General features: G+C 37.2%; 1 protein-coding gene across 2 annotated transcripts in view; it reads left to right on the forward strand.

Annotated features, from left to right (window-relative positions):
• Positions 1–13271, forward strand: part of fip1l1a (FIP1 like 1a (S. cerevisiae)) — a 31228-nt gene that overhangs the window by 10265 nt on the left and 7692 nt on the right. The window contains exons 10-15 of one of the 2 annotated variants that reach the window (XM_066719894.1): positions 3267–3366; positions 3669–3825; positions 8156–8182; positions 8755–8809; positions 11416–11471; positions 11682–11889. In XM_066719894.1, coding sequence (XP_066575991.1) covers positions 3267–3366; positions 3669–3825; positions 8156–8182; positions 8755–8809; positions 11416–11471; positions 11682–11889 — 603 coding nt within the window. Of the gene's footprint in view, positions 1–3266; positions 3367–3668; positions 3826–8155; positions 8183–8754; positions 8810–11415; positions 11472–11671; positions 11890–13271 lie in introns of both variants that reach the window. The other variant, XM_066719893.1, reaches the window with a different exon arrangement.

A 13271-nucleotide genomic window follows, 5' to 3' on the forward strand; every position in this document is an offset into this window, starting at 1 on the left:
AATAATGCAATTACATTTAAAATAGTATAAACCCACACTAGACTGAGTAAATCAGTAGATCAAGGTCTTCTAGTTATCAAGTTCTCATGATGTCGGTCCACAATTACTTCTTTACTATATAGTGTTTTTTTTTTATATATATTAATGGATTGTACTAGTTTCCTTAAACATCATATACTGTATAATGCTCTAGCATGGCCCAAAGCTTATTAAAAAAAATCACCAGAGAGCACTCTGCTTACACTACTGCTTCCCGTCATTTTAAGTTTTAATAGCCCTGACTCAGGGATAAATATGATGGTCAAGTTTATCCCTTTAAAATTAAAAAAGCAGGATAGCTTAATCAATGTTGCTTATGTTTAACAAATAACATTACAATGTAGATAACATTAACTCACTAAAGTAGTTTTGTGGATAAAAGTTCTAACTCTAAGCAATATTATGAGTTTGCATACAAAAGATGAAAAGGCATTAGAATGTGAATATAAATATTTTACTAAATTAAAATACAAACCACCAGCTCAAAGTTACAGGTGATCCTGTCTTAGTCTTCAATAACCACTGCACAGCTGGAGCGGACGCATTGCAGGGACTAGAAGCAGCTAAATAAACCACCTGGATCGAATAAGATCTGAAGACTGTATTGGCTTTTGTAAACCTTTCAAATAATGTCTATCTCACTATTTCTTTAATATGTTAAAACGAATATGTAACTTGAATAACCATGGAAAGCTTCCCCTTTTTATGTAAACAGTCACATTTTGAGTTTTGTGAGAGTTCCCTGCATATGTGTGGACTTAATATGGCTTTCAGTGGAAGTAAGATGCAAGAATGCAGATTGCGTGTAAATGGTTACACATTTTTGTATTTTAATCTTGCACAACTTAATTCAAACTTTGAGGTGTAGAGAGTTTTTAAACTAAAATGTGATTTGGGAAGCTTATGCTTAAAATGACGTTTAGCTCAGCATCTCAGATAAGCGGAAACAATGTGTGAATCCTACGGCACTGTGCTAATGAGACGCATGCCTGCAGAACATGTTAGAGACCCCATGAGTCCTGGATATCTGCACATTGTACTGTCCTTTTTTTATTGGGTACCTGGTATACAATCAAAGCCAGCATTCTCTTTATACGACCACAACAGTACGATTTGCCGTTACAGAATAATGTGGCACATTACATGCATATAGTTAGTTTACTCCTTCTCTAGAGCTGATCGGTTGACCCCCCCCTGGTTTGAATAATACATTTCTCCTGCCAAGGCACTTAAGACATTTCTCGACTCGGAGCTGATCAATAGGAATTAATTTAGACTGCTTGATAAGAGATGCACGCGCTGCGTTGTGTTCGCATGTCAGCCTCCTTCAAAGTCGTCTTTCATATCGGTATCACAAGTAATGAGATTAGTTGTTTCCATGCCCCCGCAGGCTTTGTATGTTTATCAGTCTTATTTTTTTCTTTTTTACATGATACAGAACGTATCCCAGTTTACTGGCTTCAGAGGACGTTAATCTGCCCGTGTGCTCTATTTAGTTTGCAGGAACAAATAATTTAGATTTCACCCAGAAACAACACAGCTGCATGTGTTATAGTAACTTTATTTCTTAAAATCTGTGTGTGGTCCTGTTGTACCTAACATTGAAGAAGAACCTGTGGTTGTAGCTTTCTGTTTTCATAGGACATTTGTATATAAAGGAAGGCCTTCAATAGTGTCAATAGAAATAAATGTGTAAAAAAATATATATAAATGCATCCATGTATTTTTCACCTGTTTGCATAGGTTACTTATTACCTATGTAGCATCTTTCTTACATTTAGTCAGTGTGGCTGAGCAGTTACCGAGATTACTTTGGCTTTGGTATTCCAATATGAACATTCATTCTTCTCTCTTCCGTTTCTAGGCGCATATATTTTATCTATTCAATCAGTCTATCTAGCCTTCTATTATTTCCTCCCCCCCCCCCATTAATTTTAATGGGATACTGTTTCTTTTGTATATTTCTTTTCACACATTATTCATGTCAGATATTGTATTCTTATTTAAATATCCAGAACCCTGATCATCATTTCTACAGTCTCTGTGTGCAGTATCTTCTGTATGCCGTTATCAAAAACCGTAGATGGATACAATTGAATAATTCATTCACGAACCATGACGGTGTAACTGTGGAGTGTTTTTTGGAAGCCTGAGGGGGTGATCTCGGTGATGCACGAGGTGCAGTAAACTTTCTATCTGCTCTCCACTACGAATATCTCCTAATGCACTTCAGACCTTTATCCATTAATGTAGCACAGCTGTAAGTGCAACGCTGCCCAATTTTTCCATCACCAATGCATTTTATTTTTTATGCGATTCCTTTCATTTACAGAATGTAACATGATTTTTTAAATATGATATGATTTTGGAATTCCAGAAAACATATAACTTAAATATTAAAACTGTATTCTTCACCCCCATTTATTTTCTCTCTTTTCCCCTCAACTCCCCTCCATAAATCCGTTGGTCAAAGTCCAAAGCTTATAAACTGTGTCTTTTCTTTGAGTATGGTTAATGTCTTGCAGTGCAACAGGGAAGTGGGATGACACTGAAGTGGTTAGTTTAAAGCACTACACTTTGCAATAGCAAGTGCAGGAGAAATGAACCTATAAATGTTATAGTTTTGAGAGCTTTGATTTTTAATGATGAGGTGTGCATGAGAGAGGCAAGACTTTACTTACACATGAACTATGAGCTTTCAGCGTGGTCTATTTCTTTCCCCCATCAAACTACATGAAACTAAAACCGACAGTTATGTGACAGATAAAGGGGTTAATAATGAGGCTGTTTTTGAGCCAGAGCACTTGTAGTTTTGCTTAACCTCTCATGGAAAAACAATGTAAAAAATGTTTTTACGTAATGCTTTTAAAGTTACACTACTAGATCATTTTATGGTTCACTGGATTTGAATCTTGCTCTTTTTTTAGCAGGGCCATAAACATTGAAATATTGTGATGTCATGAATTAATGCTTTAAAAGCAATGGCTCCTTATGAAATATTGTTCCTTTTTTGTTTTATACTTTTTTCCCCCATTCTGCTAATTTGTATTCACTTGCAGTTTTGTCTTTTTAACATAATAAATAATGTCTATGTAAATGTTAATTATAATTTACATGCTTTCATCTCTAATAAAAAACAGTTTTCAGTTTAGTTTTTTGTTCTGCCATGGTGAGGGCTGCTTCAGACTCTTAGTAGAATGACGTGTTTTGTATGTTGTGCGTTTCAGAAAGGTGACGGGGACAATAGACGTGATTGGGGGACAGACAGCAACCATCAGTCGTGTGGAGGGAAGACGTCGTCACAACAACGAGAGCAATAATATCCAGGTCAGCCTCTTCCTAAATTCCAGGATGGCACCATTTCCTCCTCACCAGATGAGTGTTATAGGTGATGGGCTGTTTAAGTGGAACCTGATATGTTTCAGCTTGGCCTTGAAGGCACATCAGCAGATTGAGAAATTATAAAATACATGGGTTGCAACTGTCTTTGCTTTCAATAGGTATCTTGCACAAGCAGTGTATCAAATGAGTGTGAATGTTCAAACATGCACACATACATTCATATGTAAACTACTGCTGTATATCAGTAAAAATATTTGCTGACGAAGTCCATTTGTACTCTTTTCTAGGTCATTTCTGAGCACACCCCCACTGATGCTGAACCTGCACCTGCTAAACTGCCTCCATTTTTCCCACCCGGAGCTCTGCCTCCAAATATCCCCCCTCCCCCCTTCCTGCCACCTCCCCCCAACGTCAGCACTGCACCTCCTCTTATTCCCCCTCCAAGTAAGTCCTCAAAACAGTACATCTTTGTCTCTGCATATTGTTAAATAGCAGGGTAAACCTGTAGCCTTACAGGGAGGACATGCTCACCAGTCGGCCTTTCCCATTAAGTATTCCACTGATGGAATGGTTATTTAATGAATCATTGCAAAATTTATCAAAATCGTGTTGCAGTGCTGCCCTTTATAGTGTGGAACTGGGTAAAAGACAGGATGGGACTAGCTCTTGTTTTCATGTGTCCACACTTCCAGTCCTACTGTCCTCCCAAAATAGCAGCAGCCTACCCCAGTGAATTATATATATGCAGTTTATTCATGTTTAATCGCTGCCAGAAGGCAAAGTGGAAAGGTTTACCTATCAATAAAACCTAAACAAGTATGTATTGTATTTATTGGAGACTGTTTTCTAGCTAAACTATTGAAATGGACAGTTCTTAGACATAGCATTTCAGAGTAGTATACATGTACAAACAAACGGCAGGGATTACATTTCTTTGTTCGCCTCCATCCCATACTAACATAAATTACTGAACTTAGCCAATTAAAAAAAATGCCATTCAAACATAAAACCTATGCTCAGGGACTCTTTGAAGAACAATTTGCCAGTTTATGTTGGCAAACTGTTGGCAACAGATCATTACCATTGAGAATATCAGCTGGAAACACAGTTGAGCAGAGTGGAAAACTAGATCTTGCAGGAAATGACATGGTCAGTAACAGTGAGTCTGTTTTGGGAGAGTTTTCTTTTTCTATTAATATCTATTGAACAGGTCGGTTCCCTGCATTCTGTAGCTGATTTTGGAAAAATAAACGGAGGCACAACACCTATAACACTGCTTAATGCATCTCCTAATTACCGCCTTGGTTAGCATTGTGTTATTCATACCTGTATGCACAATAATCAGTCAGGCTTGGTGTTAATTTACTAAATGTGAAACCTGAACAATAAAATAAATCAGTGGGGCACAAGTTTAATAACTCACAAATTTGTTTTGGATTATTTTGCTATGGAAAACAGAAAGGTGTTGTGCTGCTGGGAGGGTAACTTCCTATGGTTTCTGTGATGACCTCCTGTTGAGATTTAAAGAGACGCAGAGGAACTACATCTTTTGAGTTCAGAATTGTATGCAGTATTTTTCAGTTATGTGTTTTTCAGAGCTTTATGATATACACTTGTTCATAAAGTCTCTTTAACATCCTTTCGTGCTTATAGTAAATCTGAAAATAACTGTTAAGGCCTGCGTTTTTGGCTCCCGCAGTTCTGCATTTTAATTGTGCTACTGCCAACTCTTCATCTTCAAAGTGCTTTCCAAAATAAAATCCACAATCTCCTAGGTTCTGTGAAAAAAAAAAAAAAAAGTTACCTTGCACTAACTGCTCACTCCTGCCAGAATTTTTTATACAATGAAAATATAAAACATCCTGCAGAAGTCTCTTTGAAAAATGGCCCCCTCTTTGAAGTTATTTTTTTTACGTTAACTTACTTTACTTCCTTTTGTGATGCAAATGTGTGAGTTTAAAAATAGCCTTGAAAAATGCCCTTGTAGCAGAAACTAAGCTGTAATGCGAACAGCGTAATCATGTGGTGTGCGGGCGAACGCTGCTAATGAGCTCGCTATGCCTTTAATTACAGAAGTATTCTTCTGGTTCATGCATGGTGTTCAGCAGATTGATATGTTATCGTACCACACTTTGATGGCTGTGCGGCTTGATAGCTGTTCAGCTACAGGAATGGCATGAACTCTCTGGCAGAATATCAAATTTGCTTAGTGTAATGCAATTTACAAATCTCTTCTAGTAGTTACCACCAGGAAAATATTAACCAGGGCTGTGCAAACATAATTATAAGCAAATAGCTTACAAAAGCTATAACCATAAATATATTGTAGTTTTCTTTAATGTGACAGTGAATACAAAGTAGGTAGATTTACAATGGTGAGGAAATGCCTTGTATGTCATTGTAATAAAAAGGTCATGGTGTGCCTAGAACAGCACATGTGTCAAAGTGGCTTTTCAAAGCAAGGATGTTTTCCAGCCTAGTCACACCACTGTCCCATTCCAGAGGTTGTGTAACTGCACAGGCTTATTAAAGACTGATGACATACATTTAAAATTAATTTAAGGTTAATTCTAGTTTACTTACATCTCATGAATAAACATGCATCAACATACAGTGGTGAAGTAAGCAATGATGTGTATTTTAGGTACACAGTGATGCATTACATAATGCAATGGTTAGGGAAACTAGTTGCATAATTACAAAAATGTTAATTACATGTGACAATTATGATGCTAATTGAAGTACATAAGAAATTCAATATTTCTTGCCTGCCTGAATTAAGAAAAAATGTATCTAAATAAGCACTTCCAGGCTTTTTCTAAAAGGTAATATGGTAGATGTTCCTTAGGAGTCACTGAATTCTAGAATGCATTTTGTTCTTAGCTTTTTCTTGTTTTTTTTCCCCACCTCCTCCTCTTCCTGTTTTTTAGTCATAGTTAAATGTGTCCTCTAAAATGTGCCTTTGTATTTACGAAACCTCTCCTGGGGGTCATTTCACACACTGTCGGTAAGCTTAAATGTACACAGAGACCTGGTACATTGATTATGTGAAACTTCCATCTTCCACATAATTAATAGCATTTTGTAGTTTTGGATGGGCTTGTCGGGTAGAGCAGGCGGTCTAATGCAGAAATTAATAGAGATTTATTGAAGTGTAGCAATATTTTAAATGCTGGATTTGAATGCCCTTCTATTGTCAAGGACTTCAGTTGTTTTACTGTAGTGTTGTATTGATTTTTCCATTAGTAAGATTGAGCTGCCTGAAAGGTTAAATTGCGGTGATTGGGGTGATTCAGCACAAGAACAAGTACTTAAAAGGTTTTAGAGACATCCTTCTAAGAAATTGTAAATATCATCACTAACAGATCTGTTAGATTTAATATCCGTTGTCATAGTGTAGTTCCTTGCAGTGCGATCCTCAGCATGGTGCAGATGATGTAATTGACCACTCTCTGGCTCTCCTGTCCTGTGAGCAGCAGGGGGTTGGTATTTCTGACAGAGTCCCCTGCTCCTCTAACAACAACCTCAATAAAGTCTGTATCTCTGAGCGTTGCACTTCTGTTTGTATAACTATTGTTACACACATTGTTATTCACCATTGAACCTAGAGGGAAAGACATTATTTTCACAGTATGAGTTTTATTTGCAGTGTGCTTATAGTTGTTTTCATTGTATTCAGTGTTTTATGTCAATTATCCTTGAGTATCTGTATAATTAAATCTGTCTAATTGAAAGAGGAGAGTGAATTTGTATCCAACAGAGAAATTTGAACTCTATAAAGACTAGTCGTTTTTGATTTTTATAGTGATTTTGCTTACTTTATTTTTATACAAACTCTTTAGTATTAGAACTTTTTTCCCCTACTACGAGTTTCCTGTTAGACACATTTTAAATAATACCCTCTGTTCTTGAAAAGTCGTCACATCTGGCCCCTTTGTGAAAAACATAGTAAATTGCTTACAGATGTCATTCAGTCAGTGTTGCACATTTGAAACTGATTGTGACTCCATATTTCAAACGCCTTTCTTGAAATCTATTGATCTAGTGGGGTTCAGAAAAAAATAAGTTACTGACACGTGTGTTATCTTTAAGAATCTCAATCTATGCATGTATGTGCTTGAGCTTTGATTATGAAGTTTGCTGCTTTCACTGAGTAGAACTGATTGGAAAATATATTTACACATTTGTTTATTGTTACTCAACAGAAACACAAATGAAGCCCATTTGCAGTTAGCACAGATCATTGTTAAGCCTGTTATTCCCAGTGCAAGTCAGAGGTTTCATGTTTTGCTGTTTAATTTAAGTCTTGGCATTTGTCATTACAAAGTTATATTAATTGTTGAAAACTGATGTTGTATCATAGTTATCCTAATTTATTCAACAGTACGTAGAGCAGCTGGTCCTCATTGATCTTTTGTTCACATGCTATTTTAGTTGAATGAGAGAGAGCACAGCATTATGATCGTGTGTATTAGTTTAATTCAATCTGTGAGTAAACAATAAGAGCATGGGGGCGGCCTATAAAGCCTGTTGTTTTCCTATTTTCCTGACTGGAAGGTATTTTTTTCCCTTTCATATAAACACCCACGCTTACTACAGCAAACTGCAGTTAGGCTCCAAACCCCAAATATCACTGTATGTAATTGCATCCCCTAGTCATTTTGTTTATAACCATACCAATCTCAGAATCTTGCCAAAAAACTTGTTGTTTTATTCATGTTTGCATATCATGTGTGGATGAAAGACTTAATTTATTTTCTTTCTTTTCTTGTAGGGATACCAATTACAGTTCCACCTCCAGGTAAAACCCTTTTAAGCTAACAAATGTTGATTTAAATTATGAGCTAGAAAATCATTGGTGGTCACCCAAGGAGAATTGTTTATGGAGCACCAACTGTACATTCTCCCTGATTTTCATCTCAAAAACCACAATCACCCTGACACTTTCAGAATTTGATGCCAGAGCACAAATGGAATATTCCTGGAAAATGCTGTGGTCCTACTGGAGCTGAACTAAGAACTCGCCTGCCTTCATATACTCACTGGCCTATTCACCGACCACAAAATGGCACGTGCTGGCATTGTTGTACTTGACTGAAACCTGCAGCAGGTCTTTTAGATGCCCATAAATCCTTGGGTCATGTCTTGGGCTTTCAGATTATGCTCTGTTGGTTTTGGAAAGTGAGACATTGGAATGAATAACATTGCAAATTTAAATCCCAAAGCTTGAGGTGATCTGCTCAAAGAATGTGGCTACGATAGAGACTTCAAGCATCGCTTTGATTGCGTTTATATATATCGATCTGTCTTCTCTAACGGCAGACGAACGTGTTTAAATGTAAGTTATGCATAACCGCCCTACATGTGTTTCAGGTTTCCCCCCTCCACCTGGGGGCCCCCCACCCTCACTGATTCCAACCTTGGATGGGTAAGTCATGTCATGTCTGACTGAAAACTTTGAATTCATAATTAATTCACTGAAGGCTGCAAATAGCTTCCAGAACGTGAAAGATCTGGTCAGTTGATGGTTCTATAGATGACAATTGTACCATTGCTCAAATGAATGATTTTTTTTGTATTATTATTTTTTTAAACAATGTGTACATTAGGCTAAAAATGTTTAATGTATTGAAGTAAATCTGTAGAACTCATCCAAGGTGTTTTAACAGAAGGTTTCTCTCGTGCCGTTCTCTTACAGCAGTGGGAGTGTGGGCAGCTTCTACAAGCTGTTCCTATTAAAGTCACTCTATGGTAGAGAGAGCAGGGCAGACAGAAGAGTCACACACAGGGAAAGGGATGAGAGCAAGGCAGGACACAGGAGTGCACAGAGGCAAGGAGGCAGGAGATGTGTTGCTGTAGAGAAGACAGGAAAAGAGTACGGCATGTTTCAGCAGCAAGTAGAAGCCATAGTAAACGAGTGGGGGGGGGGCAACAAGATTTTTTTTTTTTTTTTTTTTCCTTCCATGATCACTCATTTGTTTGGCCAGAATATAGCCCCTCCAAATGTTAAGATCATGTAAGTTATTTGTGCATCATCCAGATGGATACAAGTTTATCCAAAGTTCAAACTTCATTTTTTATTTTTAATTAAAGGATAAGCATGACAGATTTCTGCCCACTGTGATCATAGGAGAATTTTAAAGAATTTGCAAACAGCAGTGAAGGATTGAACATCTTATCAGAGAGAATCATCAGTAGCAGATCTTTTTTTTGAAGGGAGGAGAACACCTGTATTTCACTTGGTTTTCACTGTTCTTCTGCACATACAAAAAATACATATTTTTAGGATGTTTCCCTTCACTTTCTGGAATGGTTAGCAAAACATTCTTCAATTAACTTCAAATGTCTGCCAGCTATCTATAAATCATGATTAGTTCCTATTTTACTGTTAGTAAATATATACATCCCTTCTGTGACTTAAAGCTAAAGCTTTTGTTACTAAACATGAATTTAATACAAAGTATTAAATAATTGAAGGCTGGTTTCAGGTGCCTTAGTGTCCTCTCCTGCCCTACTAGCCAGCTGTTATGTTTCTCTATTGAGATGAGAGCAAACTGGGGTCTTAAATTCATGTTTGTAATGTGGATTATTAAAGCTCCTTTAAATCAACTAATACAAATAATATTAATGAATAAATACAAGCTTTCATTTGTTTTTGAGATTTTGCTCTCTGCAATGAAAAATGACTTCAGTGCAAATGCTAAATGCCAGAATACTTGTGGTTTCCATGAAAATTAATATAATGAGTAAAAATGCAGATCTTAGTCTAGAAGTAGTGAAGTTCTGGACTATGACATGAAATGCACTTCATTCTGGATGTTTTATTCTGTACTTATTCGATGCTTGATCATTTTCCATCCAACTTTCTTTGAATCGAACAAAAACGTGATCTGTCGATCCTCACCTGCTGTAGTTATTTGGAGGTGTATTAGGCCGTTGACTTCTAGATTAATAAGTTTTGTTATGGAATTTTCTTAATGTTTCTAAATTGAAAATGTTCTTAAAAATATAAATGGTGTCATTGGGGATGTAAATCTGTAATTCTTGGGCAACAGAAACCAATATAACTCTCTGCAGCTGTACATGAAGGAAAATACGACACATTTAGAAACCTCTTGCTTTTAAAAATAGAGCAGAACATCTTCTTTGCACCTCATTTGCACACCAGCTAAAAAAAAAGTTGGCTGCAGCTTAAAGAACAATATCTGTAAACGTGAAGCTTATTTCCAGAGTATTTATAGAACAATGGATTTGAAGAACACCTGTAGGAAACTAATTTTGGATGGGTTTATCTCTCTTATTGCTTTTACCGGTACGACATGTGGAAGTTTTCAATCAGGTATGGGAATAGAGCCAAGGAAATGGGTAGAGGGTATAGCAACTCTGCCAATACCAGAAATAAGACTGCTTGGATCTAGTTGTACCACGTTCCCACTTGAAATCGGGCCAGTCACATCATACGGTTCAGAATTATTGGTTGCCATTTTTAAATCGTCCTTTGATCATTACCCTAAAAGGCTACTGCCCCTACTCTGTTTTCTTCCATCATTTAAATTAACAGACTAGATGCTTATAACTACCTGGCTATTGTTTCAGTCTGTCAGGTGTAATTATCCTGGTTGGATACTATATATATATATATATATATATATATTTTTTTTTTTTTTTTTTTTTTTTTTTTCCCTCCTGTAAAATCTATCTAGATTCTTGTAATGATCTCAATTCACAATGATCAAGTTAATTATGGGTCTCAGTACTTGATCAATCATTTCATTTGGGGCAGAATGATTACACTGTGAAAGAAAGTCTTACTATTTTAATGGTGGGATTTAACACATTGAATTATTATAATTGGGTTTAAGATCAGATTTGTATGACTTTGGTAACATAAAATGCAGTGGAATGTTAAAACCAAGTTGCAGAGATCGAGGGATTTTGATAATATTGTCCACAGTAAAGCATAATGGCTTGATGCAGCTGTATTTTAATATTAAGGCACTCTGATATGGTGGTGTTGCTGTTCTTGTGTTTTAGAGGACATCCTGCAAGCTACGATGGCCGCCCCGTTCCGCCGTACCCCTTCACTGCTGGTAAGTGCAAAACATTCTGCAAGGGTCCTGGAACCCATTTCTGCGATGGCAGTTAAGTTTCTCGCCCATTGTTTTTAAATAGCCTGTCTGTTCATTTTAAAATAAAATAAATGCATCAGACATGGATAGAGCTCCGAGGTGAAGATATGGTACTTTTATTTACTGAAGCATTTAACACTTTCCTCGCTTCTGTGTTTCTCGGCCTCGCAGCAGGGTATCCCCATATCCCCGGCGCAGTGCCCTCCTGGCCCAATATCATGGACAGCACGAAGCAGTGGGATTACTACCCGAGGAGAGAGAAGGAGCGTGAGAAGGAGCGGGAGCGCGAGCGCCCAAGAGAGCGGGGCCATGAGCGAGAGCGCGAGCGCGAGAGAGAGCGTGAGAGGGACCACAGCCCCTCCTCCATGGCATACAACAGGTCAGTGCTTTAGGAAAGCGTTCGACATCACCGACTGCCGGGGAGCAAGAAAGAAAAAAAAAAAAAAAAAAAAGATATTGTTAAAGTAATAAACTGTTCTTTACTTTTCAGAAAATTTTATCCACACGAAGAATTTAGTAATTTTAGGTGCCTCTAACCCAGTGGTTCTCAAGGATATTTGTGTACATGCTTACATATTTGGGTTTCTTTGAAATTAAATTTGCAGGGAACACAAACTTAAAACACTGAGAATGCATGACATGAATGAAAAAGCTAAAATCATAGAAAGAGGGACACTTTCTTAGCTGTCTGTATCCAGTGTGTTGTTTCACCCCATCGTGCCCGACTCCACCTGTTCACTGGGTGTTTTAATGCGAGTCTTTCCATTTTTTCCCTCTCCTTTCTTTCTTCTTGATGTAAGAACCTTCCCCACCTGGTGGTGATCTAGAAAATCCCTGTTGCTACATTACTGCAGATAAATGTAATCCTGGTGCTCAGACAGAAAAGTCCAAGGCTTTAAGGTGACGTTTCTGTTCTGCAGGGATTTACTTTCATTTGATTTCACATCTTCCAACTGTTTCGACCCCCAGTCCTCCTCTCGATTCCCGGTTTCATTTCTCCCTTAGTCATGCAATGTTTTTACCTTGGGTCCTTTGAACATCCCATCGGCTATCATTGATTTTGAAAACCACTAGATTATATTTAGTATTTTTACTGGTATAAACATAGCTTAAAATATTTTTCTAATAACAGATTAGAGAGAATTAATGCACCATAGTTGTATTTTTTAACAGTAGATTTAAAATTAAAGCTAGGCAGAGCACATGATTAAACCCCATAATATTTGTTTTATATTTTAAGGAGGCCCATCTGGTTTCATGATCCTTTCTGTCCTTACACCGCCACCACTAAATGTCTCTTACAGACTTCAGTTCTTTTTTAACTCCATCATGACTGACAAAGCTCTACTACTGATGGTTCATGCATGGTCAAAGGACCACCCATGCCTTTAGTAATGCTCCTGGAATAGACCATGTCATACCGTCGACATTCAAGAACACATTGCGGACTTCACTGCAGAAGTGGGCAAACTCAATTGTCTGCATATTACTTTGGAGTTTAAAATGTACATCTCATTCTATTGACTCTACCTGCCCTTATACTCCATGCTTTGCAACATCTGTTATAAGTAAATTAAGTGGATTAGGCCCAAAAGCCTTAATTTATGAGTTATGTCATTATACAAACATATATTGCAACTTGTACTTGGGTTTCACACACATGCACAGGGATTTATATGCCCTACTTTCCCTTTTAATCTTGATACATTTTTTGCATGAGAGTCCAGTTGAGAATGTGCAAGTGTAAATCATCCCAAATGA

Source organism: Amia ocellicauda, chromosome 13 (genome assembly GCF_036373705.1).
Source record: "Amia ocellicauda isolate fAmiCal2 chromosome 13, fAmiCal2.hap1, whole genome shotgun sequence".
Lineage (NCBI taxonomy): Eukaryota > Metazoa > Chordata > Actinopteri > Amiiformes > Amiidae > Amia > Amia ocellicauda.